Source organism: Octopus bimaculoides, chromosome 4 (genome assembly GCF_046866305.1).
Source record: "Octopus bimaculoides isolate indiv1 chromosome 4, ASM4686630v1, whole genome shotgun sequence".
Lineage (NCBI taxonomy): Eukaryota > Metazoa > Mollusca > Cephalopoda > Octopoda > Octopodidae > Octopus > Octopus bimaculoides.
In genome coordinates, this window is record NC_142931.1 from 1,130,632 (window position 1) to 1,158,188 (window position 27,557).

The 27,557-nt window shown below is 38.2% G+C and overlaps 1 protein-coding gene across 1 annotated transcript in view; it reads left to right on the forward strand.

Annotated features, from left to right (window-relative positions):
- Window positions 1-24,085, forward strand: part of LOC106881854 (ADP-sugar pyrophosphatase) — a 26,563-nt gene extending 2,478 nt beyond the window's left edge. Inside the window, exons 2-9 of the mRNA XM_089350136.1 lie at window positions 1,057-1,124; window positions 11,370-11,419; window positions 14,842-14,949; window positions 16,161-16,256; window positions 17,054-17,109; window positions 18,761-20,183; window positions 22,146-22,199; window positions 23,897-24,085. Of these exons, the coding sequence (XP_089206262.1) occupies window positions 1,057-1,124; window positions 11,370-11,419; window positions 14,842-14,949; window positions 16,161-16,256; window positions 17,054-17,109; window positions 18,761-18,838 (456 nt within the window). The 3' untranslated portion in view covers window positions 18,839-20,183; window positions 22,146-22,199; window positions 23,897-24,085. The remainder of the gene's footprint in view (window positions 1-1,056; window positions 1,125-11,369; window positions 11,420-14,841; window positions 14,950-16,160; window positions 16,257-17,053; window positions 17,110-18,760; window positions 20,184-22,145; window positions 22,200-23,896) is intronic.
- Window positions 24,086-27,557: the final 3,472 nt, after the last annotated feature.

Consider the following 27,557-nt stretch of genomic DNA (forward strand, 5'->3'; position numbering starts at 1 on the left):
CCTCATAATAAATGAGTACATGTATGTACATACCTACATTTACATGTATATATAGATGCATATCTGGGTACAGTACGTTGCAAAAAAACGTGGACAAAATGATAAACAGAGTACAGAAAACACACAGGCCACATAGAGAACATTTCCTTCATCAGCTGCTACCATTCTAAAACTAAGCGTTTCAAAGAGTTAGGGCAGGACACATCGTTAGAATGGCTCTTCCCATGGACCACAAATTAAATTTGTACCATGGAGGAATGTAGTGGCGGACAGAAAACAAGACAGGAAAACGAAACGGTGAAAACAAACAAAAAAGGCTATACGGCCAGACGTGAAAAAATATGTGTATACTGAACGCTGTGAAGCAACGAACTGGAAGGAAACAGGACGAAGAATATATATATATATATATATATATATATATATATATATATATATGTATACGCATGCATGCACACAGAATCACACATTAAACTAAGCTGTCCAGGACTATTTCTTGAACTAAATAATCACAAACCTTTCCTATTTGATGATGTTGGTGAAACTAAAATAAGTTTTTGGTGTCAACACTTCATATTTTTAAATGTTTTTTTTGATGTAACATGTTCCATATCTCTTTATGTTTGCAAACAAACTGCAAATATAAACTCATGGTGGGTCTCCCTTTTTTTTTCTTTCCTTTCTCATCTTTCTATGTTCAATTCTGAGTTCAATTCCCACTGTGATCAATTTTTCTCTTCACGTCTTCAAGTTGGATAAAATAAGTACCAAACCTATATCTAATGGAATTGGTTCAAGTGATTATTCGCACCTTTCTTCCTTGGAAACAACATGACTTTATTCCTATGTTAGAAATTAATATTTACACAATATTAAAATAACACAGGTGATATGTAGGTTAATTTTGAGGTTCTTAATCTCTTTGTTCTCCAGGTCTTAAAATTTTTCACTCACCCCACCCTCATATTTTAATTATCCATATGAGTGAGTTTAATCTATATTTACATTTATTCACTGAAATAACCACAAAATATGTTTTTTTTTTCTATCTTGTAGGAAGTCGCTCGAGGAAATTGGTTGGCATTACGTAAAATTACCTATTCTGACCCCAAGGGAAAAACAAGGTTTGCATCTTTTAGATATCTTTTATGAACTCTTTGAGATGGCAATAGTTACTAATGAATTTCACAAACAAGAAAATATGTTATATATTCAGGATAACCATTTTTTTTTTTTGTCTGCCAAATAAACACACACTATATATTCATTCTTCACTCTTTTATTACTGTTCTTATTTCGTCCTCTGTCCATTGTCCGGAAATCTTTTGTCACACATCTGTGACCTTTTCAGTGACCCTTTCCATCCAAAGATGTCTTTTCTTCTTATGGAAGTGGTACTTTAGTAGAATAAGCTAAGATGCAATACTATTTATTTTCGGGGACCTTATTGTGATGATTATCACAATTTAATGTTTATTTAAATATCTAACTGCTGTGGGGGATAATAACATTAATGGTACATCCTTCCCATGTGACGAGTGGTATGTGCTAGTCACTATCATACAGTGACGTCAGTCAGTGTCAAGAGAGAGTATGAGGTAGACGTTCATAGATTAGATAGTCGTGTCTTTACAGGTCTAACAACTATACTGCTGTACTGAAGTGGGCATTATGACAATCTAAGGATTACAACAGTGGCAGTGAGGATAAAACAGTGGTGACTAGGAATTAACAAACTCACAAAAGTTTTTTGTGCAAATTTTATAGAAACAAAAAATCGTACAATTATGGAAAATATTTTGGCTGGTTTGCTCAAGTTGCAAAAACAGCAACAACAACAATTACTATTACAGCAACAAATGCTGCAATTAATGAACAGTCAGTCGTCAAGAAATGCTGAAAAAATGTTCTCACCAGATTATGTTGTGAACTTGATAACAAAGTTTAAGTATGAACCAGACGAAGGAGTTACCTTCGAATCTTATTATAGAAGATATGAACAAATATTCAATAAAGAGTGCAAAGATTCAGACAACGATATGAAAATGTGTTTCATCTGACGGAAACTGGCAGCAGGAGAACATGAATTTTACAGCAATTACATACTCCAGAAAAATCTTTGTGACATAAACTTTAACGATACAATAGACATATTGGGTAAAATTTTTGGTGAGAAAAGCTCATTGTTTAATACATGTTGGAAATGTTTGAACCTAGAAAAGAACAACGAAGAGGAGGACTACATGACATGTGCTGGTAGAGTTAATAGGGGATGTGAAAAGTTCAAGCTGGACGAGTTAACACCAGATATGTTCAAGTGCCTGATATTTACTCGGGGACTAACTGCAGAAACAGATGCAGAAGTAAGAACAAGAATTCTTGCAAAGCTGGAACAAAACCAAGCTGTAACCTTACAACAAATGTTAGAAGAGTGTGAAAGAATAGTAAATTTAAGACATGACTCGGGGAAAGTTGAACATAAAGATTGCTCCCAAGTGTAACAAGCGTGAAATAAGCAGAATAGAAATCAAGTGTGTACTAAAATACAGTACACACAGGACAAGAATCAGGAAAAAAAACAACCATGTTTTGCATGTGAAGGTCTACACCTGAGAAAAAACTGTCCATTTAAGAAAGTGGAATGCTTCCTTTGTGGAAAAATTGGACACATAAAAACACACTGTAAAACCAAGGTGGAACAAAGAAAAAAAAATAAGCAATATGTCATTGGAAGAAAATGGTAATAAAACAAAGAGAAAATTTGTAAATGTGAAAATGAAAAATATCAGAGTAAAAAGTGATATTACCATTGTTGAGAGAATTCATGTTGGACATACTGGTATTTCAAGGATGAAAGCTTTAATGCATAGCTATGTGTACTGGTCAAAAATGGATAGAGAAATCGAAAATCTAGTGAAAGGCTGTAGAGGATGTGTTCTAGTGGCAAAATTACCAACAATAAAAGGTGAACCTTGACTAAAAGTAGATGTTCTGTGGTCAAGACTACACATTGATTTCACTGGTTCTTTGAATAGTCCATACTGCTTAGTTGTAGCTGATAGTTTTTCTAAATGGGCAGAGATTTGTAAGTGTAAAAAGCCAACCTCCTCAACTGTAACCAATTTTTGACATGAACTGTTTGCGAGATTTGGCATCCCAGACGCAATAGTGTCTGACAATGAAATGCAATTTGTGTCTTTTCAGTTTAAAAAGTTTTGTGAAACGTTCACTCTAGAACATGTAACTACAGTGCCATATCATCCCAGATATAATGGACAGGCAGAATGCTTTGTTGATACGTTCAAGAGAGCCCTAAGAAAGTCGAATAAGGAAGTCATGGATGAGGTAGCTCTACAACTATACTTAAGAGTATACTGTGTGACACCAAAACCAAATGCACCAGTGGAGCTGATGTTTGCAAGGAAAGTAGAACCAAGCTTCAACAAATTGCTACCTGGCAAGAAAAGAAAATTGCAATGGAAAATACAACAAGATTTTTCAAAATTGGTGAAAAGAGCATATAAGAATGGAAAACAGAGTTGAGAAGATGGCGTAATTAACAAATGCATTGGCAAAATGCTATACTTGGTAAAAAGTAGAAAAGGTGTATACAAGAGACACACGAACGAACTGAAAACAAGATTCATTGAGAGCAAACCCAAGAGAATGGAAGAACTAATGGAACAGTTATATGATACTTTCCTAGTACCAACATCACCATAGGTGATTGAACTGAGGTGCACAAGTGTAAGAAAAAGAAAATGTACAGAGTTCCTAAAAGTGGATGCCAGGCGGAAAATATATTAAATGTATAACTACGAAGAAAAAAAAACTCAAAAAGAGGAGGTGGTGAACAAGTGCCCACCACTGAAGAGATCCAATACAGATTGAAACCACATGGTCTGGTGGTCTCGGAGCTAGGGTAGCAGGAGTTATCTCCTGTTTTCAATAAATATTGAGTGCGAGAAGCACACTGAATAAATCAGGTTAATTGGCAGTGTCATCGTTTGTTAGGGGACAGCCAGATTAAGGTGGCTATAAACAATACCTTTTGGTTGAAATACTGCTTCTATCTCAATCAGAGATTTCCTAATCGACTAGTTTCATTATAACATAATCTGATCACTATTTCAAAAAATTATTGCCGTTATCTTTGACCATATTTGGCTGGGATGAAATGAGTAATCCAAAGTAAGGAAAATTTGCAAAAATGAAAAAGAGAGGGAAATCTAATGGGGGGGGGGGGGGTATGGAATAAAGGGTTAAAGCAGAAACTAAGAATTTAGAGTTTAATTGAAAGTGGTCAGGAAAATTATGTTAGTTTGAACAGATATGGCTGAGGTGAATTGTAAATACATGAAAAAAATAGGGAAAATATAGAGAAACCAAATATAGAAACTATGAATAAATAAATAAGATGTATAGATTGAAAATGAAGACTTAGCTAGTGATACATAAATAACAGCCCTGTGAAGGAGACTGGGGGTGAAAGGGATTAGGGTAAATATATAATGTATTACGTTTAAAAATTTACAAAATTAAAAAATTGAATCAAGGTTAAGAGTCTAGAATCAGCAAAAATAAAATAAAATAAAATAGATATTAGTTATGCAGTATGTTGCTAAATCTTTATAAGTGGAGGAGTATATAAGTCATGAGGTTAATCCAGGATTTAAAGTGGAATATATAATACACTCACAGAGATACCCAGCATTGCTTGGGATTAAAAGGGTACCGCCTGACTGGCCCTTGTGCCGGTGGCACATAAAAGCACCTACTGCTCTCTCCGAGTGGTTGGCATTAGGAAGGGCATCCATCTGTAGAAACTCTGCCAAATCAGATTGGAGCCTGGTGTAGCCATCTGGTTTGCCAGTCCTTAGTCAAATCATCCAACTCATGCTAGCATGGAAAGCAGACGTTAAACAATGATGATGATGATGATATATATTACAGCTGTGTTGAAACAGGTGATATGAGAAAGTGCAGTATTGACGACAAAACATTTGTTGAGTAAATGATGGTCTAATTTGACCAAGTGACATGTAATATGGCTGTTTGGAGGATTCCAGGCCCTAACCTATCATGGAAAATTGGGAGTGGGTGGGTTACGTAATTTTTTAACCCACTGCAGTCAGTGGATATACCTTTAAGGTGGTCAGCACTGTATCTAACAGTACCCATTGTATGGTTGACAGTCAAATAAATGAAGGTGTAATGGAGATATTGTACATAAAATGGGCACATTCCAGAAATGGGTTGCCATGGGCTACTGGCATCAACCACACTTGAATGGTGGGTGCTTTTTATGTGCCACCGGCATGGGAACCAATCAGGCAGCACTGGCAATGACTGGTGCTTTTTACTTGCCACAGCATATGAGCATAGTACATGACAAGCCATGATATTCCTGAAACACTGTATTCCATCTGACTTACTCTATCATACATTTGTTTTCATAATCTTTTTCTCTTCTAAGGTAAAGGGTGGGGATTAACAGAATCATTAGAATCTTAGAAAGAAATGCTTTACACAGGTTCTTTACCTTCTGTGTTCAAATGCCACCAAAATCAGTCTTTCATCCTGCCAGGGTCAATAATTATGGCACCAATCAAGTACTGGAATCAACAATATCAACTAACCCTCTCTCTTGAAAATTACTGACCTTGTACCAAAATTAGAAACCATTGTTCTAAATCTAAATGTGGTTGATTACCAGATCATTAGAGTGCCAGAAAAATACCTGGCAGTGTTTATTTCAGCTCTTTAGATTCTAATTCCAGATCTAACCAAGATCAGCTTTGTCTTTTATCTCTCCAGAGTCTAAGAAATAACTACCAATCAAGGCCTGGGTTTGATGTAAGTGTCTAATCCACCACTCCTCAAAATTACTGGCTTTCAACCAAATTCAGAAGCAATTATTTCTTTTCCTTCTTACCTCTCCCCCTAGTTTTCCTTCCTCTTTGCTGTTCCTTTCTCTGTCGTCCTTTCTTCTTTATCTCTCTTCTCTCATTCTGCTTTCACTGTTCTCTTTCAATCACAGATAATAATTTACTCAACTAGCATTTTTATTTAAATCTGTTTAAATGATAAACATTCTAATCTTTTATAGGACATATTGAGATTGAAATTCTGTAACTGTTTCAACTCTTAACTGTTATAAAAGAAAGATAATGTGGTTTTGAATAAGCAGCCATGTGAAGAAAACTGGGGCAAATAGCACCTCAGCTGCTGTAATTAGATGACAGCAGAGTTGCACCTATTCCACTCAGCCACTTCTCTGCTAGCAATATTCCCTCTTCTTAGGACCACTTCTCTTGTCACCCATGTTGCACTCACAACATCATCCATTGAACACTCTCATGTCTACCATCAAAATCCTACCCACACTTTTTATTGTAACCCACTACATCCACCCTGTGTGCCTTTAATCTCTGTTTTTTTTTGCAGTGTTACTTCTGTCCCCACCACACTCCACATCACCTTCCTATTTCACTATACTGTTGTTCTCCAGTTTGCCTTTATCTATCACCTCCTACCACTTCCTTTTTCCTCCACTTTCCCCACAGAGATGCATCACTGTCCATGCCTCCTTCCATGTTCATCGTTCACTACATTCACCTCTGTCTTCATTTCTATCGTCTGTCACTCTCTCACTCCTCAACTTTTCTCCTCATCAAGCCACTCTTGGTCCTCTGTCCCTATTCTCTCTTATATTTACCATCTTTGTACCTTGAGGATAAACCTTAACACCTCATCTTCGCTATCCTTTGTCCCTTTCTCCTTTTCTGCAACCATGCATCTCTTGTTCTGTCCTACATTAGCCTCTCAACACCTGATAAAAAAAAAACACCCTCACTCATTTGAGAGGATCTTGTTTTGTGAGTTACTTGGTGATCTCTGCTGCTGGTACCACGTGAAAAGCATCCAGTACACTCTGTAAAATGGTTGGCATTAGGAAGGACATCCAGCATCAAAAACCTTGCTGAAGCAGACATTGGGAATCAACTCAGCCCTCTGACCAGTTGGATTCTGTCAAATCATTTAACCCGTGCTAGCACAGAATCATCATCATGAACATTAAATGATGATGATGATGTGTGAGTGTGTGTGTGTGTGCATGTCCATATCTTAAGATTGCGTGTTGATCAGTAATAAGCATCATTTCTTTCCAATCTCCCATGAAAAAACAAGTCTAAGCACAGAGAAATATAACCTTGCATGGAAACGTGTGGGTTGGAGACAGGAAGGGAACCCAACCATAGAAAATCCTCCACACCAATTTCCATTTCACTTCTTGTGCAAGACATGCAGAAGTGGACATTAATTGATGATGAAAATGATGATGATTGGCAGAATTGTTACAGCATCAGTAAAAATGCTTTGTGCTATTTTTTTTTCTTTTTTTCAGTCCTTTACATCCTATGATGAAATGCCACTCAGGTGAACTTTTCCTTTCATTTCTTTTAGGTTCATCATCATCATCATCATCGTTTAATGTCCACTTTCCATGCTAGCATGGGTTGGACGATTTGACTGAGGACTGGTGAACCGGATGGCTACACCAGGCTCCAATCTGATTTGGCAGAGTTTCTACCAAATCCACCACATAAATATTGATATTAATGTCACTGACCCTCTTTCAGGTCTTGTTCTTATGTTAGTGTAATTTATTATTCACATAACTTTATACATTGAGCACTTTTTTTTATATTTATATAAACAGGGGTTAACTTCATTGTTTAATGTCTGTTTATAGGAGCATTCCACTCTACCCCCATCTCTACTCTCCTCTCACTCACTTATGAAATTATTCACCCTTTCCTTCCCTCTTCATTCATTGCCCTTAATCTCACTTATGCTCACCATCTTGTAGTTCAAGTCCTAGCACCTTGTCACTAGACTCTTTATCTTCTATCCAGCTACTCTCACTCACCCTCACATTATGTAGGGTAACCATATATTTCTTTTATAGCAAGCTACATATGCTTGTCCCTCTCTCATCTGACATAAAGCTACCTCCCCCTATTTTCCACTCAATCAAAAGGGCTTTTTCTTTATATTTTCCATTTCTTTACTTTGTCTTGCAAGTTATTTGGTGACCTAACAAGTGCTGATAGCATGAAAAAAGCACCCAGTACACTCTGTAAAGTGGTTAACATGAGAAGGCCATCCAGCCATACGAACCATACTGTTGTGGTGAGAGTTACGACGCCTCCTTGTGAGAGACAGACTGGTCTGAGTGAAGTATGAATAGTAATAATCTGAGTGAGTTCAAGAGTTTAGAGTTTGGAGTTGAGTGAAACTTGTGTTAGTTTGCAGTGAAGTCGGAAGGTGTCAGTTGGTTCACAAGGAATATTGATTGTTGATTCGTAAAGAGATTTGTTAATTCATTACATTGTTTTTAACTGTTATCTGGTTATCTTATTTATTGTATGTAACAAATTACAACATCTGGCAATGAGGGTTTCAAAGCTCACATAGGTTATTTAACAATTTGTTCATGATACACTTTGTTAAATAATGCAAGACCTATTAGCTTCCATAGTTGCAGAAGCAACTATTACAGCAATAACAACAATTATTGGAACTATTTTCCAAGAAGTTCAAAAATCAGGTAAGTTCGTTTTTGCCAGACGGCCTTTTGAACTTGATTAATGAATTCTGTTATTACCTAGAAGAAAGTATAACTTTTGTGTCGTACTACAGAAGGTATGAGGAGATTTTTAAGCAAGATTGCAAATCAAGGTTGGGCGAACAAAAAGTGAGATTGCTAGTGCGAAAATTAGCTCCTTTAGAGCATGAACGTTACTGTGATTTCATATTACCCCCAAAAATATGATATGACAGGCTAGCTCTTCAGATCATATTTTTGAGGAGTAATATGAAATCACAGTAATGACAGGCTAGCTCTTCAGATCAACAAAGTATCAGGGTTACATCAATTTTTCAACTCTGGTATACTCATACAAAATATTAAAATTTATAATGTATGGAAGTCATAATTTATTTTTAAAATTTTCAAAATAATTTATTTAAAAAATTACTATAGGCACAGGAGTGTCTGTGTAGTAAGTAGCTTGCTTACCAACCACATGGTTCTGGGTTCAGTCCCACTGCGTGGTACCTTGAGCAAGTGTCTTCTACTATAGCCTCGGGCCGACCGAAGCCTTGTGAGTGGATTTGGTAGACGGAAACTGAAAGAAGCCTGTCGTATATATATATATATATATATATATATATATATATATCAAACGATGATGATGATGATATATATATATATATGTATATGTTTGTGTGTCTGTGTTTGTCCCCACCCAACATCACTTGACAACTGATGCTGGTGTGTTTACGTCCCCGTCACTTAGTGGTTTGGCAAGAGAGACCGATAGAATAAGTACTAGGCTTACAAAGAATAAGTCCTGGGGTCGATTTGCTCGACTAAAGGCAGTGCTCCAGCATGGCCACAGTCAAATGACTGAAACAAATAAAAGAAAAAAAAAACAAGAAAGAACAGAGAGTAGGAAAGAAGATTTTGTAAGATATGAATAGTGGTAAAGTATGTGAAGATGATGAATAATATGAGAGAGAGAGAGAGAGAGAGAGAGAGAGAGTCAGGTAGGTTATCGATGATAACTTAAGAGGTAGTAGTAATAGAGAGAGAAAAGAAAGTGAAAGTTTAAAGGAATGAGAGAAAAGTATGCAGACATTGTGCTTTATGAAATATAGAGAATAAAACGAAGGAAAGGAGAAATAAAGTTAAAACAGAAAAAGAGAGAAAGGAGTCTTCAGTAAGAACATTTGAATTAATTATGGTGGATTGGTGTGTAGTGAGCAAGGGTGAAAGTGTAGCAGATGGAAATATAGTTAATTTGAGAATGTTTAAAAATATGTAAAGACAGCTGAATAAAGTTCAAAGTCCTCAAATCTGCCTTCACTACTTTGTCTAGGCCTCTACCTTCTTCTTCCACAAGTTCCATTTGCTTTAAGCGATCAGCCCTTCTCTATGCATGTGACCTTATCTGCATGACATCACCATACCCATGCAGTTGTCTCCTTTGCCTACTATTTCTGATTCCTGTTCAATTTCTCCTAAGAAATTTGTACTTTGTCATTCATGCTCATTTATGTTGCACATTCAATGGAGCATCCTAGCTTCATTACTTTTTATTCTCTACATGTCCTCTACATTCAGGGCTCATGTCTCACCACCACACAGCATTACTGTTCAAACAAAAGCATCATACAATCTGCCTTCTGAGGGAGAGGTCTTTTGTGACCAACAGAGGAAAGAGCTCACTCAACTTTGCCCAGCCTGCTCTCTAACAGTTATACTTTCAGGACAACGTCCTTCACTTCTAAGTAGGTCACCTAGGTAATAGAAGCTATCTACCACTTCTAAGGATTCTCCTGCGCATTTGAGGAAATCTATTTCCCATGTGCTGTTACTGTTTATTACTCCTAAACATCTGCTCCATATAAAGTCTGTTTTCTCTTTTAACCTTCCTATGATATCACTGCACGTCTTACAGTGGATAGAATTTCTGCCTACTCCTTTTCTATATATTGAGTAGGGCCTTTTATATGATACGAGGAGAAAGCCGTCTGTTTTCCAACAAACTAAAACTTTGGTCTTTACTAAGTTAAACTTCAAGGTTTTTTGATTCCAGGTTTTGCTTTCACACTTGGAATTTCTTTTTCAATCCTACTTCAAATTCAGCTCTAAAGGAGAGGTCATCAGCATAAAGGAGTTCCTATGGTCAACTGGTCTTAAATTTGTTATGGCCTGGAGGACTATGACCAATTGGAAGGGAGTGAATTTTTGAAGTCTCCCCTTACTAACAGTACATGGCTAGTGTGGCTTTCACAAGCCATTTTTCAACCCTAGCTTCCTTAATGACCACCAGCTCATAAAAAAGGGGACCCTGGTACTCGTCCACTTGGCGAAAATGGAGCCTTTCTTGAGGTTGATGAATACCAAGTACAGCAGCTTACTTTCTGCTAATTACTTCTTCTACAGTTGTTTCAATAGAAAGAGAGCATCAGTAGTTCTCCCTGGCACAAAACCAAACTGCATCTTATCTAGGCTCTTTTCCTAATTAATTGATTTATAACCCTTTCCATAATTACCTCCTCTGTAATTACCTCTTTCTCCTTTACACTTGTAACAGTTGACTATAATGCTGCTACACCATTCATTGGATATGATATCTTCCTGGTCTGCCTGGGGCTATAATAGTAGATGTGTTTCACCACCACACACTCCTACCTGTGGTGCTTATTTTGATTATTTTTTTATATATTTTGGTGCTAAGTTGCTAACTGATTTTTACATTAATTGATAATATTATTTTATTTTTTGTCTCTACTAGAACATGGGAAACAGTAAGTCGAATTGTCAATGACAAAACTTCGGAACGAGGTTAGTTGCTTTGATTTTTGTCTATCCTTAGGCATGTCTTTTTCACTTGAGATAGGATCTAGCTTACTCATTAGTCATCTTCGTTTCAGCTTATCATTTGTCACATTGTAGTTCAATGTGTCTCAGGTTGCATCTGTGATTAGTCACGTCATGTTACGGCCTGTCAGCAGTCGCTCGATCCCGTTCCTGCTACTAACCCTGAACTCCAGTTTCTGGGCAATTCTTCTGAGTCCCTCATTACTTACTCTTTTACTTGTTTCAGTCATTTGACTGCGGCCATGCTGCAGCACCGCCTTTAGTCAAGCAAATCGACCCCAGGGCTTATTCTTTGTAAGCCTAGTACTTATTCTATCGGTCTCTTTTGCCGAACCGCTAAGTTACGGGGACATAAACACACCAGCATCGGTTGTCAAGCGATGTTAGGGGGACAAACACAGACACACACATACACATACATATATATATACATATACATATATGCGACGGGCTTCTTTTAGTTTCCGTCTACCAAATCCACTCACAAGGCTTTAGTCGGCCCGAGGCTATAGTAGAAGACACTTGCCCAAGGTGCCATGCAGTGAGACTGAACCCAGAACCATGTGGTTGGTAAGCAAGCTACTTACCACACAGCCACTCCTGCGACTATTTAAGCTTACTCTTAGATCATTTTTGAAACTTAAAATTGAGTGACTCAGTCTCTATAGGAAAATTACTCATTCAGACCTGAATGCTCCAAGTGTATGTATCCCATGGTTACCTTTGAATTATCTCACCACCACCACCACCACCACCACCACCATCCACCATTGCCCCCACCATATCTCTTTTCTTAGACTGAGGTAAAAAAAAATTCTTTCTTTCTGTGTGCCCAAATATTGTGGAATGGTGAAAGTGTTGATGAAATGTAGATTATACAAATACATAATAAGAAAATACAGTTCTATATTTAAGAGATGAGGAATTATGTACATTATTTACATTATTTACAATTGACAGATATTTGTGGTTAAGAGTGCAGGCTACTAACCCCAAGATTTCAAGTTCGATTCCAGGCAGTGACCTGCATAATAATAATAATAATAATAATAATAATAATAATAATAATAATAATAACAACAACAAGAACAACAACATTGGAAAATACCTTAGGAACGAGAACCCAGGTTCGAAATTTCCCCAAGACACCTGATGAAAGCTGGAGGGTATATCAGCCGAAACGTTGTGTTAACAACAAACAAGAGGAGGACAAATATCCATCAATTGTAAATAATGTAAATAATGTACATAAGAGATATAAATAATTAATATAAAATATAGTTTCACAGAATTGTGCAGCTATCACAGTAAGATCCTCTTACAGACTGCTTAATTCCTCAAGTTCCATCTTGCACTTTAACTTAATTGATATGAGGGCATTCAAGTGTGAAGAAAATTTTTTTTTAATACTAATAGCAACATAATATATTTTGGTTTGGATGCTTTTACTGATCAAATCAATGTAATTTTGTCCAGTTTCAGCCTTCCATACATTGTGTATAAAGAGTGAATTTTGTGTATACATTTAGAGTTGAATTGTTGCTGTAACCATAATGTTCTGGTGATCTGATGAGCTAACTTTCTTTATTTGCATTAATTTGTGAACATACAGCTGTATTGCATAATACTGAGCATCTATATATAAATGCAAATGTGGACATAACATTTCTTGTATATTGAAATCAATACTACAAGAAGAAGGTTGTGAAATGGCTGTAATCCTATGGAATCCACATGGTTAATAACAAATATACCAACGTATCTACTGCCTCCCTCTGCACTACTGAACCTTGGGAGGGGCATTATGCCGGCAATAATAAACACATGCACTGGTTCAGCCCTTTATTGTCATTGTTTGCTAATAGATTACTTACTTCACTAACAAACTTATTGATCAGCCGTTTTTTATCAGTTTTTCTAACTCATGTTTAACACTTTGATCAAACAGTTAATCAATAGTTCAAATGATTATTATTGTTCATATTGTCATTTCCTTTGTTTTTTTTTTTGTCAAATAATTATTTCATCACATTGTTGTCATCTCTTCAGGGACACGTCTCTCTACTCTCATTTCTTTTGAACTTATGTTTCAGCGTTAGGATTTCTCCAAAATCTGTCCTAGATGAGTAGAGGAAGATCTTATGATTAGTAGTAACTTCTGTTACTTAATATGTGATAATATTTTTTGTGCTGAAAATCAAGGCTGACATGGTTGAATGAACATGCCTAATGATTATCCCAAAATAAAGTTCTCTAAATTTAATCTGTCGAGTGGTGGACAGGAGTTGTTTCTATGTAGTCTCATAGTTGAATAGGTATGGTGTATGTCTATGTATGCAGGTATCCAATTTAGCTATTTTGGGACATGTCTGACATACACAATCTTTCCATGAAGCTCGACCACTTGCTAACTCATGTGTAATGCTCAGTTTTCTTTGCTTCATGTCATCATGTTTATATTTTTTTTTCCTTAATGTCTGTTTATGTCTATCTTGACTACCCAGCAATTCACATGGCCCTTTAAGCCAACATTCAGCATCCATTCACACAAATACTAACCATTGTATAGACTGGATTCAACTTGACTGACTTTAAACGCCCTCTTTTCCACTACAAATGTGTTCTGATAAAAAAAAAACATCAGTATTTATATGGAATATAAAGTGAATCTACAGAATGTGTTGATCAAAGTAATTACTTAATCTAATTATTCTCTGAGTAATTTATCTCTCTGTTTGCCTATCTGTCTGTCTCTCTGCTTGTAATCTTCTACCAAAAAGAGACCCCATTCATATAAATACCTTTTGTTTTGCTCCTCTCTTATTTTAGATCACCTTCAGAAAGCGACCATCCATTGCCAAATACACTGTAACCACAACCTTATATTTTTAGCAATGGCTGCTACCCCAAATTGTGTCTAATCCCTATCAAAACCCACCTAATGCTTCTCTGATTTCTACAGTGTCACCTCACCCCTACACTAAGTTCTTATTAAACACTTTTCCTAGTTCTACATAAACTGTGATCCCTTATAACTCTGTCCCAACCCACAATTTCCCCACAAATTTACATCATCATCATCATCATTTTAATGTCTAGTCAATTCCCTTCCTATCACCAGCATCCCCTTTGTTTCCAATGTAGATGTTAAACTTATATTAACTCCACCAGACTGGAAAGACCTAGAAACGTTTTGAACACTGGCCATCTCTTCTTTGTGTTATCTATTACAACCCAAATAGAAATTCACTATAGTTCTTAAGGACCAAGTGCTGTGTACGTAACTTTGTTGTTTGTGTGGTTAAACCAAATATCTTCACTTATCTAGCATTCACTCATGTTACATGATATTTTAATACTATCAAATCTCTCTACATCACCTTCAGCTGTTTGTGTGATTGCTGTTCTCAAGCGAACACTAAAGTTTGATAGCATTCTCTTAGTGAAACAGTATCGGCCTCCACTTAGAACCTGTACCATTGAGTTTCCTGCTGGTAAGTGAGACTTTCTTTTTTTTCTATTTTCCTTCCATTAATATTTATATTTTCCCCCAAAATAAACATGCAATAGCCCAGTAATCCAGACTGAACAGGAACCCATTAACCCAGACTGAACTAATCTACTCCCTTTCTTCTCACCATATTTATTCCTTCATTCTGTTGTTAATTAATTTAGATTTATGAATTGTTTCCCTTACTTATCATTATCAGAATTATATCAAAGATAACAAATTTTTTTTTTCTATCCTGATTAAACATAACATTTCAATAGATTAAAATTTTGTGCCTCCTTACTTGAAGCATATTAGTCCATGCTTAAATAAAGTATGATATAATGGCAAGCACAAGTGTCTTGTTATAGAGGAGTCACATGGTTAACCTGCATTTTATAAGAATGGGTGAGAGTAGCTGGAAAGAAGACAATGATAATTCAGAACATGTCTCGCTCTCTCATTCAGTTTTGTCAATGGATCTTAGGGTAAACTCACCCTAAACAAGTAGTCCTCTACCTGCTGGTTATATGATCCCTCTGATAGAAATTCTCTGATAATGGTCAAGTTATAGCAGAAACAAGTAATCTCAATTTTAATATTAATTTTATATTTTATCTATATTTACAGTTTATTGAAGAGATTTAAAAACACTTTAATTTCAAGGAGAGCACAACATATAAGGAGGCCACAGTATAGCAGCTTTCCAGATAACTTATCCGTGGGACTGTCCACCACTGATATTGTCCAATATTCTCTGTTCTATCTTGACCATGCATTCTGTATTTGATGGGATGTTGGTGTCATGGTAATGGCAGTGGTTTGTACTTCTGTCCTTGGCTACTCACAATCATCAGGTCACACTGCTAGGATGGCTCAGCTGTGTAATTAAGAAGTGTTTCCTAACCATAGGGTTTCAGGTTCAGTCCCACTGTGTGGCACCTTGGGCAAGAGTTTTCCACAGCAGCCCTAGGTTGATCAAAGCTTTGTGAGTGGATCTAGTAGGTGGAAACTGAAAGAAACCCCTCATGTAAATGTGTGTGTGTGTGTGTACTTGTCTTGGCATCATATGATGGTTATAAACAACCATCATGCAAGCAATGTCCTTATTTCCAATCTGCCATAAAAATGAGGAAGTATTACCTTCGTAGGAACAGGAAGCTAACAAACAATGAGTAAAATTCATTGCTAATGTGACATTTTATTTATTTTCAGGGATGATCGATGTGAATGAAACAGCTGAACAATCTGCTTGTCGTGAACTGAAAGAAGAGACTGGTTATGTGGGCATTGTGAAACATATTTCACCAAGTAAGGTTTCATTAGGATTTCATCTCTCTCTCTCTCTCCATGTAATATCCAATTTCCATGCTGGCATAGGTTAGATGGGTTCAAGGACTGTGCCAAGCTCAAATGTCTGCTTTGGAATGGGCTTTATGGCTGGATGCCCTTCATAATGCCAACCATTTTATAATGTGTACTGGGTTCTTTTTTTTTTATGATGTAGTGGGGGGGGGGGTAGTTTTATGCTTGGTGAGCATAAGAGAAAATATGGAGTGAGGAATGGGCAAGTTGTATGAACAGGTTTATAAGAGTAAGAGAGTGACTGATGGTTAGATATGGGTGGAAAGATGAATATAGTGAATAGAACAAGAACGAAGAGGTGGTCGATGGTAAATATCGGTATGGGTGGAGGTGGGAACAGGGAGTAAATGACAGAGTAGTTATGGGAGAATTTTGTAGAGAGAGGTTTTTCCAGGGACTACATTGCAATTCTGTTGATTAAATTAAAAAGAATAGCATATATTGTAAATTTACAAATGAGAAATTTATTTTATTTTATTTTAAGTTAATATTTCTTTTATTAAAAAAGTCATCTTCATATTATCATTTCTTCAAAAGCACCAAAAAATCGAATAAAAAGTTCAGTTAATTGTATTTATACAAAAGTTTACTTGGTGGAAAATGTAGTCTTCTAAAATTACTTGTCAAATGATGAGTGTGTGTGTGTGTGTGTGTGTGTGTGTGTGTGTGTGTGTGTGTGTGTGTGTTTATATCTACATCTATATAGCAACTACTAAATGGTTCTCTTTCTTTCTCTTCCACAGCAACTTGTCTTGATCCTGGAGTTGGCAACAATTTGGTAACATTGGCTACTGTTGAAGTAAGACAGCAATTTTATTACAAATTTTTTTTCAGTTTTTCATATTAAATTGTTTATAAATTTCTCAGACAAAACAAATTTCTTTTTCTTTTTCTTCTTCCTTTTTTAAACCCTTCACCCTCTTTTTCTCTTGTCTTACTTTTTTCTTTTAGCTTTTTCTTCTTTCATCCTTCTTCTTCTTCTCTTCTTTCTTCCACCACACCCAGCTTATGTTTGCTTCTTCTTTCTTCTTTTCACTTTCAAATGTCCTTCCCTACTAACTCATATCCATTCTTGGCTTTGGATTAATGGATTAGCATTTCAACAATTACCATCCCCTCTGTCACCCAATTCAACCCTAATACCTTACCTTTTCACACCTTTATCAGTATCCACTCTGTTTCCAGCATTCAGGCCAGACCATTGCTTCCCTCCTTTGAGTTTTCCCTATAGACATTCACCTGGGCATCTGCCACATTAGCACTGCCCTGGGACTGCTGAGGTCACGGCCCTTGCTTCTTACAGAGAAGAAAACCCCTTAAAATATCGAAATTTTGTGTAATTTCTGGTGTTTTGAGAAACCTGACAAAACCTCACTTTATAGACCTGTCACATCCCTAATTCTTCATAAGATTCAAAACAGATTTTTGTATGGGATTTTTGGTCAATTATTCATTCTCTCTCACTCTTCAGAACTTTAACCATTCAGAAATTTTCATATATTTTATTATTTTGCCCTGAATTTGGCAAAAACACCCAAGTTTTAAAGACAATATTCTTCTTAAAATAATACCTTTTTCTAAATTTCTGAATTTACGCAACATCCATTGTTCATAAGATTTAGTTTTCATGACTTTATTTATATTCTTTCATTTCTCTGCTCATTTCTCTGTGCCTGAATGGTAGAGAGAGAGATGAAAGTGCCTCCTCATACTTTCTCCTCCTCTAGGTTGGTCTTCAGCTTGATATTTTTCCTAACACCAACTGTTTCACACTTTTTAGTAGCACCAGCACTGTAGGAGAACTAGTCTTGGCCTTGGCAAGACTAAAATTCCCTCTCAATCCTTTTGTTGTCACCACTCGATTCGATTTACTAAGCATTTACAATGTGTAGTTGGTACTTTTTTTATAGAGGCACCAGCACTTACGAGGTTATCTTGTAGTTTGCAAGGCAAAAAGAGAGTCTCCATAACTGAAAGAGTAGATTTTACAAATTTGGGTATTTGTGAATGATGAAACTGTTTTATAGATGGGTGCTATATTAAATTCTGAACTCACAACTGAGGAAATATTATATTAGCAACAACAACAACAACAACAACAATAGTAAGGGCTTCAAATTTTGCCACAAGGGAAGCAATATTGGGGGAGAAGATGAGTCAGTTGCATCAATTCCAGTGTTCAACTGTATTGTAGATGATGGCAAATGCTAGGGCATATCCTTGAGGTTCAACTGCCATAATATAAATGGTAGGATATTGTGAAGGGAGTGTGATTAAAGAGTGCAAGTAAGTGGCAAAAGACCTGGGTATATATAGAGTTGGAGGGGCTACCGGATAGCAATGATGCAAAGGAACAGGGGTGTGAGGACTGGGGAGTGAGAGCTAGGCACAGATTTATTGCATTTTCAATGACCTATTGTTTACACATTCCGTTTTCTTTTTCCCCCCAGATTGATGGAGATGACCCCAGCAATCAATCACCGAAACCAGACCTGGGTAAGTTTACTAATTTCATCCCCCCAAAATAATCCAAAGCTGTTTGTTTTACATCTCTTGATTGTTTTTATTATTGGGGAGCAGCGGAATAGTTAAAGTGTTGGGGAAAATACCTTGCAGTATTTATTGTGGCTTTTACATTCTGAGTTCAAACCCTACAAAGTCATCTTTGCCTTTCATTATTTCAAGGCCAATAAAATAAAGTACCAGTCAAGTATTGTGGGTCAATGCTCTCAGATAAACCCTTCCCCTCAAAATCACTGGCTTTGTACCTAAATCAGAAACTATTATTATTATGCTCTGATGGATGTGTAATGTCAGTGTGCATACTCGACAGAGTGTAGGTACCTTGAGAGAAAAGTTGGACCTAAGAAGCATTAGTTGTGGTGTGCAAGAGAGACAATTGCGCTGGTATGGTCATGTAGCGAGAATGAACGAGAATAGCTGTGTGAAAAAGTGCCACACCCCAGCAGTTGATGGAACCCGTGGAAGAGGTAGGCCTGGGATGAGGTGGTGAGGCATGACCTTCGAACATTAGGCCTCACCGGGGCAATGATTTGTGACCAAGACCTTTGGAAATATGCTGTGCGGGAGAAGACCCGGCAAGCCAAATGAGACCTAAATGCAAGGCTTCTGCCAGGGGTGTAGCCAGCCCACTTATGCGTACCTTTCATTCATTGGACACTAAACTCGGCTGAGGAACCCCACACATCCTGGCTACCCCGACTGTCAGGGGCACTTCAGCAGTTGCTTCTCCCCCTCCCAACTTCTCCAGTTTTCAAGTGAATGTCCAGAGTAGGCTCACTCACACTGGTCATTCTGTCCACATTCGCTTCTCTCTCTCTCTCTACCCTTTACTTTCCCTTTCCAGTGGAATTTGAAGAGGTCAATGAGGGGTTGGTCAAAGAGGAAGGTATCTGTCTTCAGTCCATCTGTCTTGTCCACCACACTACCTCCTTCACTATAGCCGCCAGACAGAAGAAGGTGGCGGGGCGATCTTCATGATGGACTTGGCTGATAACAGGATCCATCCTACACACGTCAGCAGCTGTTTGACAATTCCTCTGAAGCATTCTTGTGTCAAACTTGAGTTTCGGCTTTAGAGTTAGATATTTATGTGAGGAATTATACAAATTAGAAATAAGGTGTTATTCACTGTAGACAAAATACTGCCAGAGAATATTAGGAATGACTATGTATGTCACTGATTTTTTTGTTTTATTTAATTACATTCTTCAAGCAATAAATATTTTTTGCTTTTGAAAATTAATATTCATTTTCTCATATATTTATCTCAAATTCTCATTTATTGACTGAAATATTTCTTGTTTTCATTTTCATAACACCTCTGCTGACTTGTGATACCAGAACCATGTGGTATGTATATTAAATGGTTTTCACAATAATTTCAAGATTTCAATCAATTCTTTGATTTATTTCACCATTTTTATTGTTGTTTAGATGGTTTCTCTTTGTTCAGCTTTAATTAAGCAGACATTATAGTTCAAGAAATTCAGCCATGACCATCTAGTCTTTTAGTGACATAATGTGTATTCATTTGTTTCACATGCTATTCCATATTATCAAGGGAGGTAATTGATGCAGGATTTATTATGGCCAGATGGATGATGATGATGATGATGATGATGATAATACTCTTTCTGTCACCAATGTTTTCCAAGTATTTAATTCCAGAGGAATCTGAAAGGGCAGAACCAACATATGATTTATTGAGAGGAAGTCTCAACAAACGTCACTAGTTACAGCCCAACTACAAATGGTAATGTCCACTGTCTGTAGCCTACTTCCCACAAATCATATACATTCACACACACACACACAGCAGACTTCTTTTAGCTTCTTCCTACCAAATTCCTTCACAAGGTGTTGGTCCACTCCGTCTGCACTCACTTCATACGTGAAGGTTCCACCCAGACACTTCATCACTACTATTTTTATCCCAACCCCCACCACTCTCACCCTCTCTTTTAAAATATCATTACCTGTGTTGCTTTTCTACACCGAGAAACCTGATCTGCTCTGGACCCTTCTCTCATACTTTAATAATCTCTCTTAACATAAAGCTATCTCTCTTGGGGTTTGTAATGGTGACCTCACTAGTGCTGGTGTTACAAAAAACAAAAACGCACCCAGTATACTCTGTTAAGTGGTTGGCATTAAGAAGGGTTAGGATTAGAGACTCTGCCAAAAAAGAGACATTGGAGCTCAATACAATCCTTGGACCATTTGGATCTTATCAAACTGTCCAACCCATGCCAGCATGGAAAATGAATGTTAAATGACAGCTTGCCTTAGATAGCACAAAGTGGGAATGAACCCAAAGCCATGTGTTGAGAAAGGAACTCCTTGACTATTCAGCCTTACCAATGAGTCCTTCATTTTTAATGTAGTGCAAGAAAGTTGGCTATTATTTCTCTCAGGTTGAGTGGCCATATAGAGGGCTTTCTTATTAACTTATGCTATCTTTATTAAAACTATGAGCGAGCTATTGCCAGTCGAATGACTAAGAGAAGAGATTCGTGATGGAAGAAAGAGCAGCTGGATGGAGCTGATTCAGGAGGGCTACTCTGCATGGCAGGGTCCGTTTTAGCTGAGTGTGGTAGTTTTTATTGACAGGAAGAAACATAAGCACAATGTAGCTCGGGGATTTAGGAGAAAGTGTAAATGAAAACAAACACATGGAAAGCTTATCAGTCTCTCTTGCTGAACTGCTAAGTTATGAGGATGTAAACACACCTACACCAGTTGTCAAGTGGTGTTGGGGGACAAAGACACATGCACATATACATATATTTATATATATATATATATATATATATATGCACATACACATATGCAACAAGCTTCTTTCAGTTTCCTTCTTCCAAATCCACTCACAAGGCTTTGGTCAAACTAAGGTAGACAACAGATATCATTTATAGGAACTAAGCATGAAACTATATGATTGGGAAGTGAACCTCTCAACTGCACAGCCTCATATATATATATATATATATATATATATATATATATATATATACACGAGAAACTGTCTTCAAATTTCCCGTTTCTAAATTGCATTACAAGGCATTGATCAATACAAGGTCACAGTTGAAGACATTTTCCCAGTTGTGTGCTGAGATTGAACTGTGATCTCTTTGGTTGCAAAGCTAAATTCTGAACTACCTCTAGAAAATGATTTTATTGTCCTCTTGGATGATCATGGTGCTTCCATTGGCTTCTTAGATGGTCATGTAGTTTATGTTTTGCCCCTTTAACAGATTTAGGATAATGCTTATTTTAAATTCTTCTCAAAATGCCATGTTTTCTCTTTTGTAGAATTCATAGAGACAATAAAAGTTCCTGTTTGTGAATTATTGGTTCAACTGAATGGTAAAATATTTCAATTCTTAACATTTCTCAACACCCACCACATTTTCACATGTCACTCTTCCTGTCTTTACTGATATTATCTCTCTGTTCTTCACCATTCTGATGGTAGTACTAAACATTATGCACAATCCTGCTTCCCCAAAATGTTATCTGTCTGAATTTCACTCCTTGCCTGTGAAGGCCCTAGGCATAGTGTGTCTTCCTCTCAGAGAACCTGCAAAAGCCCTATGGCACAACCTGACTTTTCTATCACTAAACCATACAAAATAGAAATAATAGATTGGCAATGACCCTGCCCCCCCAGCATACTATTACATTCGAGTAAGCCCTGTCCTGCATTTTTGAGAAGTTATCAAAGTCCATTGAAAAATATAAACGACCTTATTCATAATCAATTATTATGGTGGTGATATGTGCTTGAGAAGACCCATCAAGCCAAATGAAATCATAGACCTGGCCGATGCTGGTAGCATGTAAAATGCACCCTTTGAATGTTGTGCTTCATGGAAGCAGTGATGAGTGACTGGTCCCTTTGGCAATATACTGTGCTTGAGAAGAAGACCTGCTAAGTGAAGTGAGATCATAGTTGTGGCCAATGCTGGTGTTTTCGTAACTGGCATGTAAAAAGCACCCACTACACTCTGTGGAGTGGTGGGCATTAGGAAGGGCATCCAACTGTAGAAACCATACCAAATCAGATTGAAACCCAGTGCAGCTTACCAGTTTTCAAACTGTCTAACCCATACCAGCATAGAAAACAGATGTTGAATGAAGACAATGATGATAATGGTGTGGTGAGCTGGCAGAATTGTTAGCACACTGGACAAAATGCTTAGTTTCAGTTTTTCTAGCTTTATACTAAGTTCAGATTCTGTCGGAGCCAACATTTGCCCTCTCTCCAAATTTCAGGCCTTGTACTATAAGTGTAAAACAATTATCATATGTTGTTATAGCAGAAAAGCATTACTGGACAAAACACTTACCGCCATTTTGTTCATTATTATGCGGGTGACACGTAAAAGCACCCACTACACTCTCTGACTGGTTGGCGTTAGGAAGGGCATCCGGCTGTAGAAACTCTGCCAAATCAGATTGGAGCCTGGTGTTGCCATCCGGTTTCATCAGCCCTCAGTCAAATTGTCCAACCCATGCTAGCATGGAAAGCGGACGTTAAACGACGACGACGATGATGATGATGATGATGAGATCAAATTCTGCCAAAGTTGACTTCACCTTTCATCCTTTGAAGGTCAATAGAATAAGTACCAGTTGAATAGGGGGGGGGGGTCATAACTGAGTAGCCCCCTCCCACAAAATTTCAGAACTTGTGCCTATACTCTTTTTACTTGTTTCAGTCATTTGACTGTGGCCATGCTGGAGCACCACCTTTAGTCGATCTAATCGACCCCAGGACCTATTATAGTAGAAAGAATTATTATTAAGGTAACAAAGTGGCTGAATCTTTTGTTATGTCAGACACAATGCTTAGTGGCATTTCTTGCAGCACATGTTGGATTTACATCCCACCTAGGTCAGCTTCACCTTTCATCCTTTCAGGCTCCATAAAGTACTGGGGAGGGTGGGGGGTGTCAATGATATCAACTAACCCTCCTCGTACTAAAATTGTTGGCTTTGTGCAAAAATTTAAAATTTAGCTTATCCTCAACACAAAATAATGTTGTGTTAATCTTTTCCAGAATTTTCTGCCATGGGTTACGTTATCAACTCTCAAGTTTACAGTTATGCAATTGCAATGGAACAGTGCAAGAAGAAAAAACATACAGTTTGATGTTTCTTATAATCTTTCTTTTTTACCAAACAAGATTATATTTTTCTAAAAGTTAAAAATAAAGAAATTTTTCTTTTTTTTCGCTAAGCAGCCACAATATTGTTGGTTATTATTCATTCAGCTCTTTCTCGTATTTCCATTTCTCTCGATTAACATTTTCTGTACAAATATCCCTGTACATAGACATCTTCAATTCAATGTCCACCCATGGAGCATGGGCCAAAAGTCACAAAGTCTGATTGCATATTGTGTATCTGTGGTGGCTTCAGCTGTTACACCAACTGCATTTTTATACTTCATGACTTTTGGCCGACCCTGGACAAAAATATACTCAACATTTTATGAAACAACATAAGCTACAACTAGCAGACTGACTCCCTGTCAGGGCAGCCTTACACAATGTAGTGTACGTGCCACCGGCACGGAAGCCCGACAGCTGGTGCTCTGGCAACGATCACGCTTGGACGGTGCTCTTAGTGATATATATATATATGTGTGTGTGTGTGTGTGTATCATCATCATCATCATCGTTTAACGTCTGCTTTCCATGCTAGCATGGGTTGGACGATTTGACTGAGGACTGGTGAAACCGGATGGCAACACCAGGCTCCAGTCTAATTTGGCAGAGTTTCTACAGCTGGATGCCCTTCCTAACGCCAACCACTCAGAGAGTGTAGTGGGTGCTTTTACGTGTCACCCGCACGAAAACGGCCACGCTCGAAATGGTGTCTTTTATGTGCCACCCGCACAAGCCAGTCCAGGGGCACTGGCAACGATCTCACTCGAAAATCCTACGGGAGCCAGTCAGGCGGTACTGGCAATGGCCACGCTCAAAATGGTGCATCTCATGTGCCACCCGCACAAGAGCCAGTATATATAGTATATATATATATCTATATAATATATAAATATATATAAATTAGTGAGACCTAAATCCAAGGCCTCTGCTAGGGGTGTAACCAGCCCACTTATGCATACCTTTCCTTCATTGGACACAAAACTCCACTTGCGAAGACCTGTTGAGGCAACTGAAATTGAAATCGAGATAAATTGGACACAAAACTCCACTTGCGAAGACCTGTTGAGGCAAGTGAAATTGAAATCGAGTTGAATTGGACACTAAACTCCACTTGCGAAGACCGGTTGAGGCAAGTGAAATTGAAATCGAGTTGAATTGGACACAAAACTCCACTTGCGAAGACCGGTTGAGGCAAGTGAAATCGAAATCGAAATCGAGTAAAATTCGATGATTGGCACCCATGCCAATGTCGTCTCCTTCATTAGACACAAAACTCAGCTTGCGAAGACTTATTGGGGCAAGCGAAAGCGAAATTGGGATGGCACCTGTGCCCAGCGTCGCCTTTCTGGTACTTGTGCCCGTGGCATGTCTAAGGATTTTCGAGCGAGATCGTTGGCAGTGCCCCTGGACTGGCTCTTGTGCGGGTGGCACATAAAATACACCATTTTGAGCATGGCCGTTGCCAGTTCCGCCTGACTGGCCTTTGTGCGGGTGACACTAAAAGCACCCACTACACTCTCTGAGTGGTTGGCGTTAGGAAGGGCATCCAGCTGTAGAAACTCTGCCAAATCAGACTGGAGCCTGGTGTTGCCATCTGGTTTCACCAGTCCTCAGTCAAATCGTCCAACCCATGCTAGCCAGTGTGTAAATATTTTGATCCCCGACTTTATGGCCATTGTGTAAATTTTGGGACACTGAATTTATGGCCACTGTGCGAATATTTGGATCCCGACTTTATGGCCACTGCGCAAATATTTGGACCCCGACTTTATAGCCACTGTGTAAATGTTTGGACCCCGCCTTTATTGCTACTGTGCAAATATTTGGACACTGACATTTTGGCCTGTGTAAATGTTTAGACCCCGACTTTATGGCCACTGTGTAAATGTTTGGATCCCGAATTTATGGCCACTGTGTAAATGTTTGGACCCTGACTTTGTAGCCACTGTGTAAATGTTTGGACCCTGACTTTGTAGCCACTGTGTAAATGTTTGGACCCCGACTTTAAGGCTACTGTGTAAATCTTGGGACCCCGACTTTATGGCCAGTGTGTAAATATTTGGAGCCCTACTTTATGGCCCCTGTACAAATGCTTGAACCCCGCCTTTATGGCCACTGTGTAAACTTTTAGACCCCGACATTATGGCCAGTGTACAAATGTTTGGACCACGACTATCCGGCCACTGTTTAAATGTTTGGACCCCAACTTTATGGCCACTCTCTAAATGTTTAGACCTCGAATTTATGTCCCCTGTGCAAATGTTTGAACCCCCGACTTTATGGCTACTGTGTAAATGTTTCGACCCCGTCTTTATGGCCACTGTGTAAATGTTTGAACCCCGAAATTATGGCCCCTGTGCAAATGTTTGAACCCCGAATTTATGGCCAGTGTGTAAATGATTGGACCCCGACTTTATGGCCACTGTGTAAATGATTGGACCCCAACTTTATTGCCCACTGTGTAAATGTTTCGACCCTGACCTTTTGGACAGCGTGTAAATATTTGGACCCCGACTTCATGGCCACTGTGTAAATGTTTAGACCCCGACATATATCTATCTATCCATATATATATACATATATACATGTATCTATATATATATAGATATATACATGTATCTATATATATATAGATATATACATGTATCTATATATATATATATATATATATGTATCTATATATATCTATATATCATCATCATCATCATCATCGTTTAACGTCCGCTTTCCATGCTAGCATGGGTTGGACAATTTGACTGAGGACTGGTGAAACCGGATGGCAACACCAGGCTCCAATCTAATTTGGCAGAGTTTCTACAGCTGGATGCCCTTCCTAACGCCAACCACTCAGAGAGTGTAGTGGGTGCTTTTACGTGTCACCCGCACGAAAACGGCCACGCTCGAAATGGTGTCTTTTATGTGCCACCCGCACAAGCCAGTCCAGGGGCACTGGCAACGATCTCGCTTGAAAATCCTACGGGAGCCAGTCAGGCGGTACTGGCAACGGCCACGCTCAGAATGGTGCATCTCATGTGCCACCCGCACAAGAACCAGTCCAGGGGCACTGGCAACGATCTTACTTGGCTTGCCGGGTCTTCTCACGCACAGCACATTTCCAAAGGTCTCAGTCAGTAGTCATCGCCTCGGTGAGGCCCAATGTACGAAGGTCTTGCCTCACCACCTCAGCCCAGGTCTTCCTGGGCCTACCTCTTCCACGGGTTCCCTCAACTGTTAGGGTGTGGCACTTTTTCACGCAGCTATCCTCATCCATTCTCACCACATGTCCATACCAGCGCAATCGTCTCTCTTGCACACCACAACTGATGCTTCTAATGTTCAGCTTTTCTCTCAAGATATTTACACTCTGACGGGTATTCACATTGACATTACACATCCAACGGAGCATACTGGCTTCATTCCTTGCGAGCTTATGTATGTCCTCAGCAGTTACAGCCCATGTTTCACTGCCATGTAGCATGGCTGTTTGTACGCATGCGTCATACAGTCTGCCTTTTACTCTGAGTGAGAGTCCCTTTGTCGCCAGCAGGGG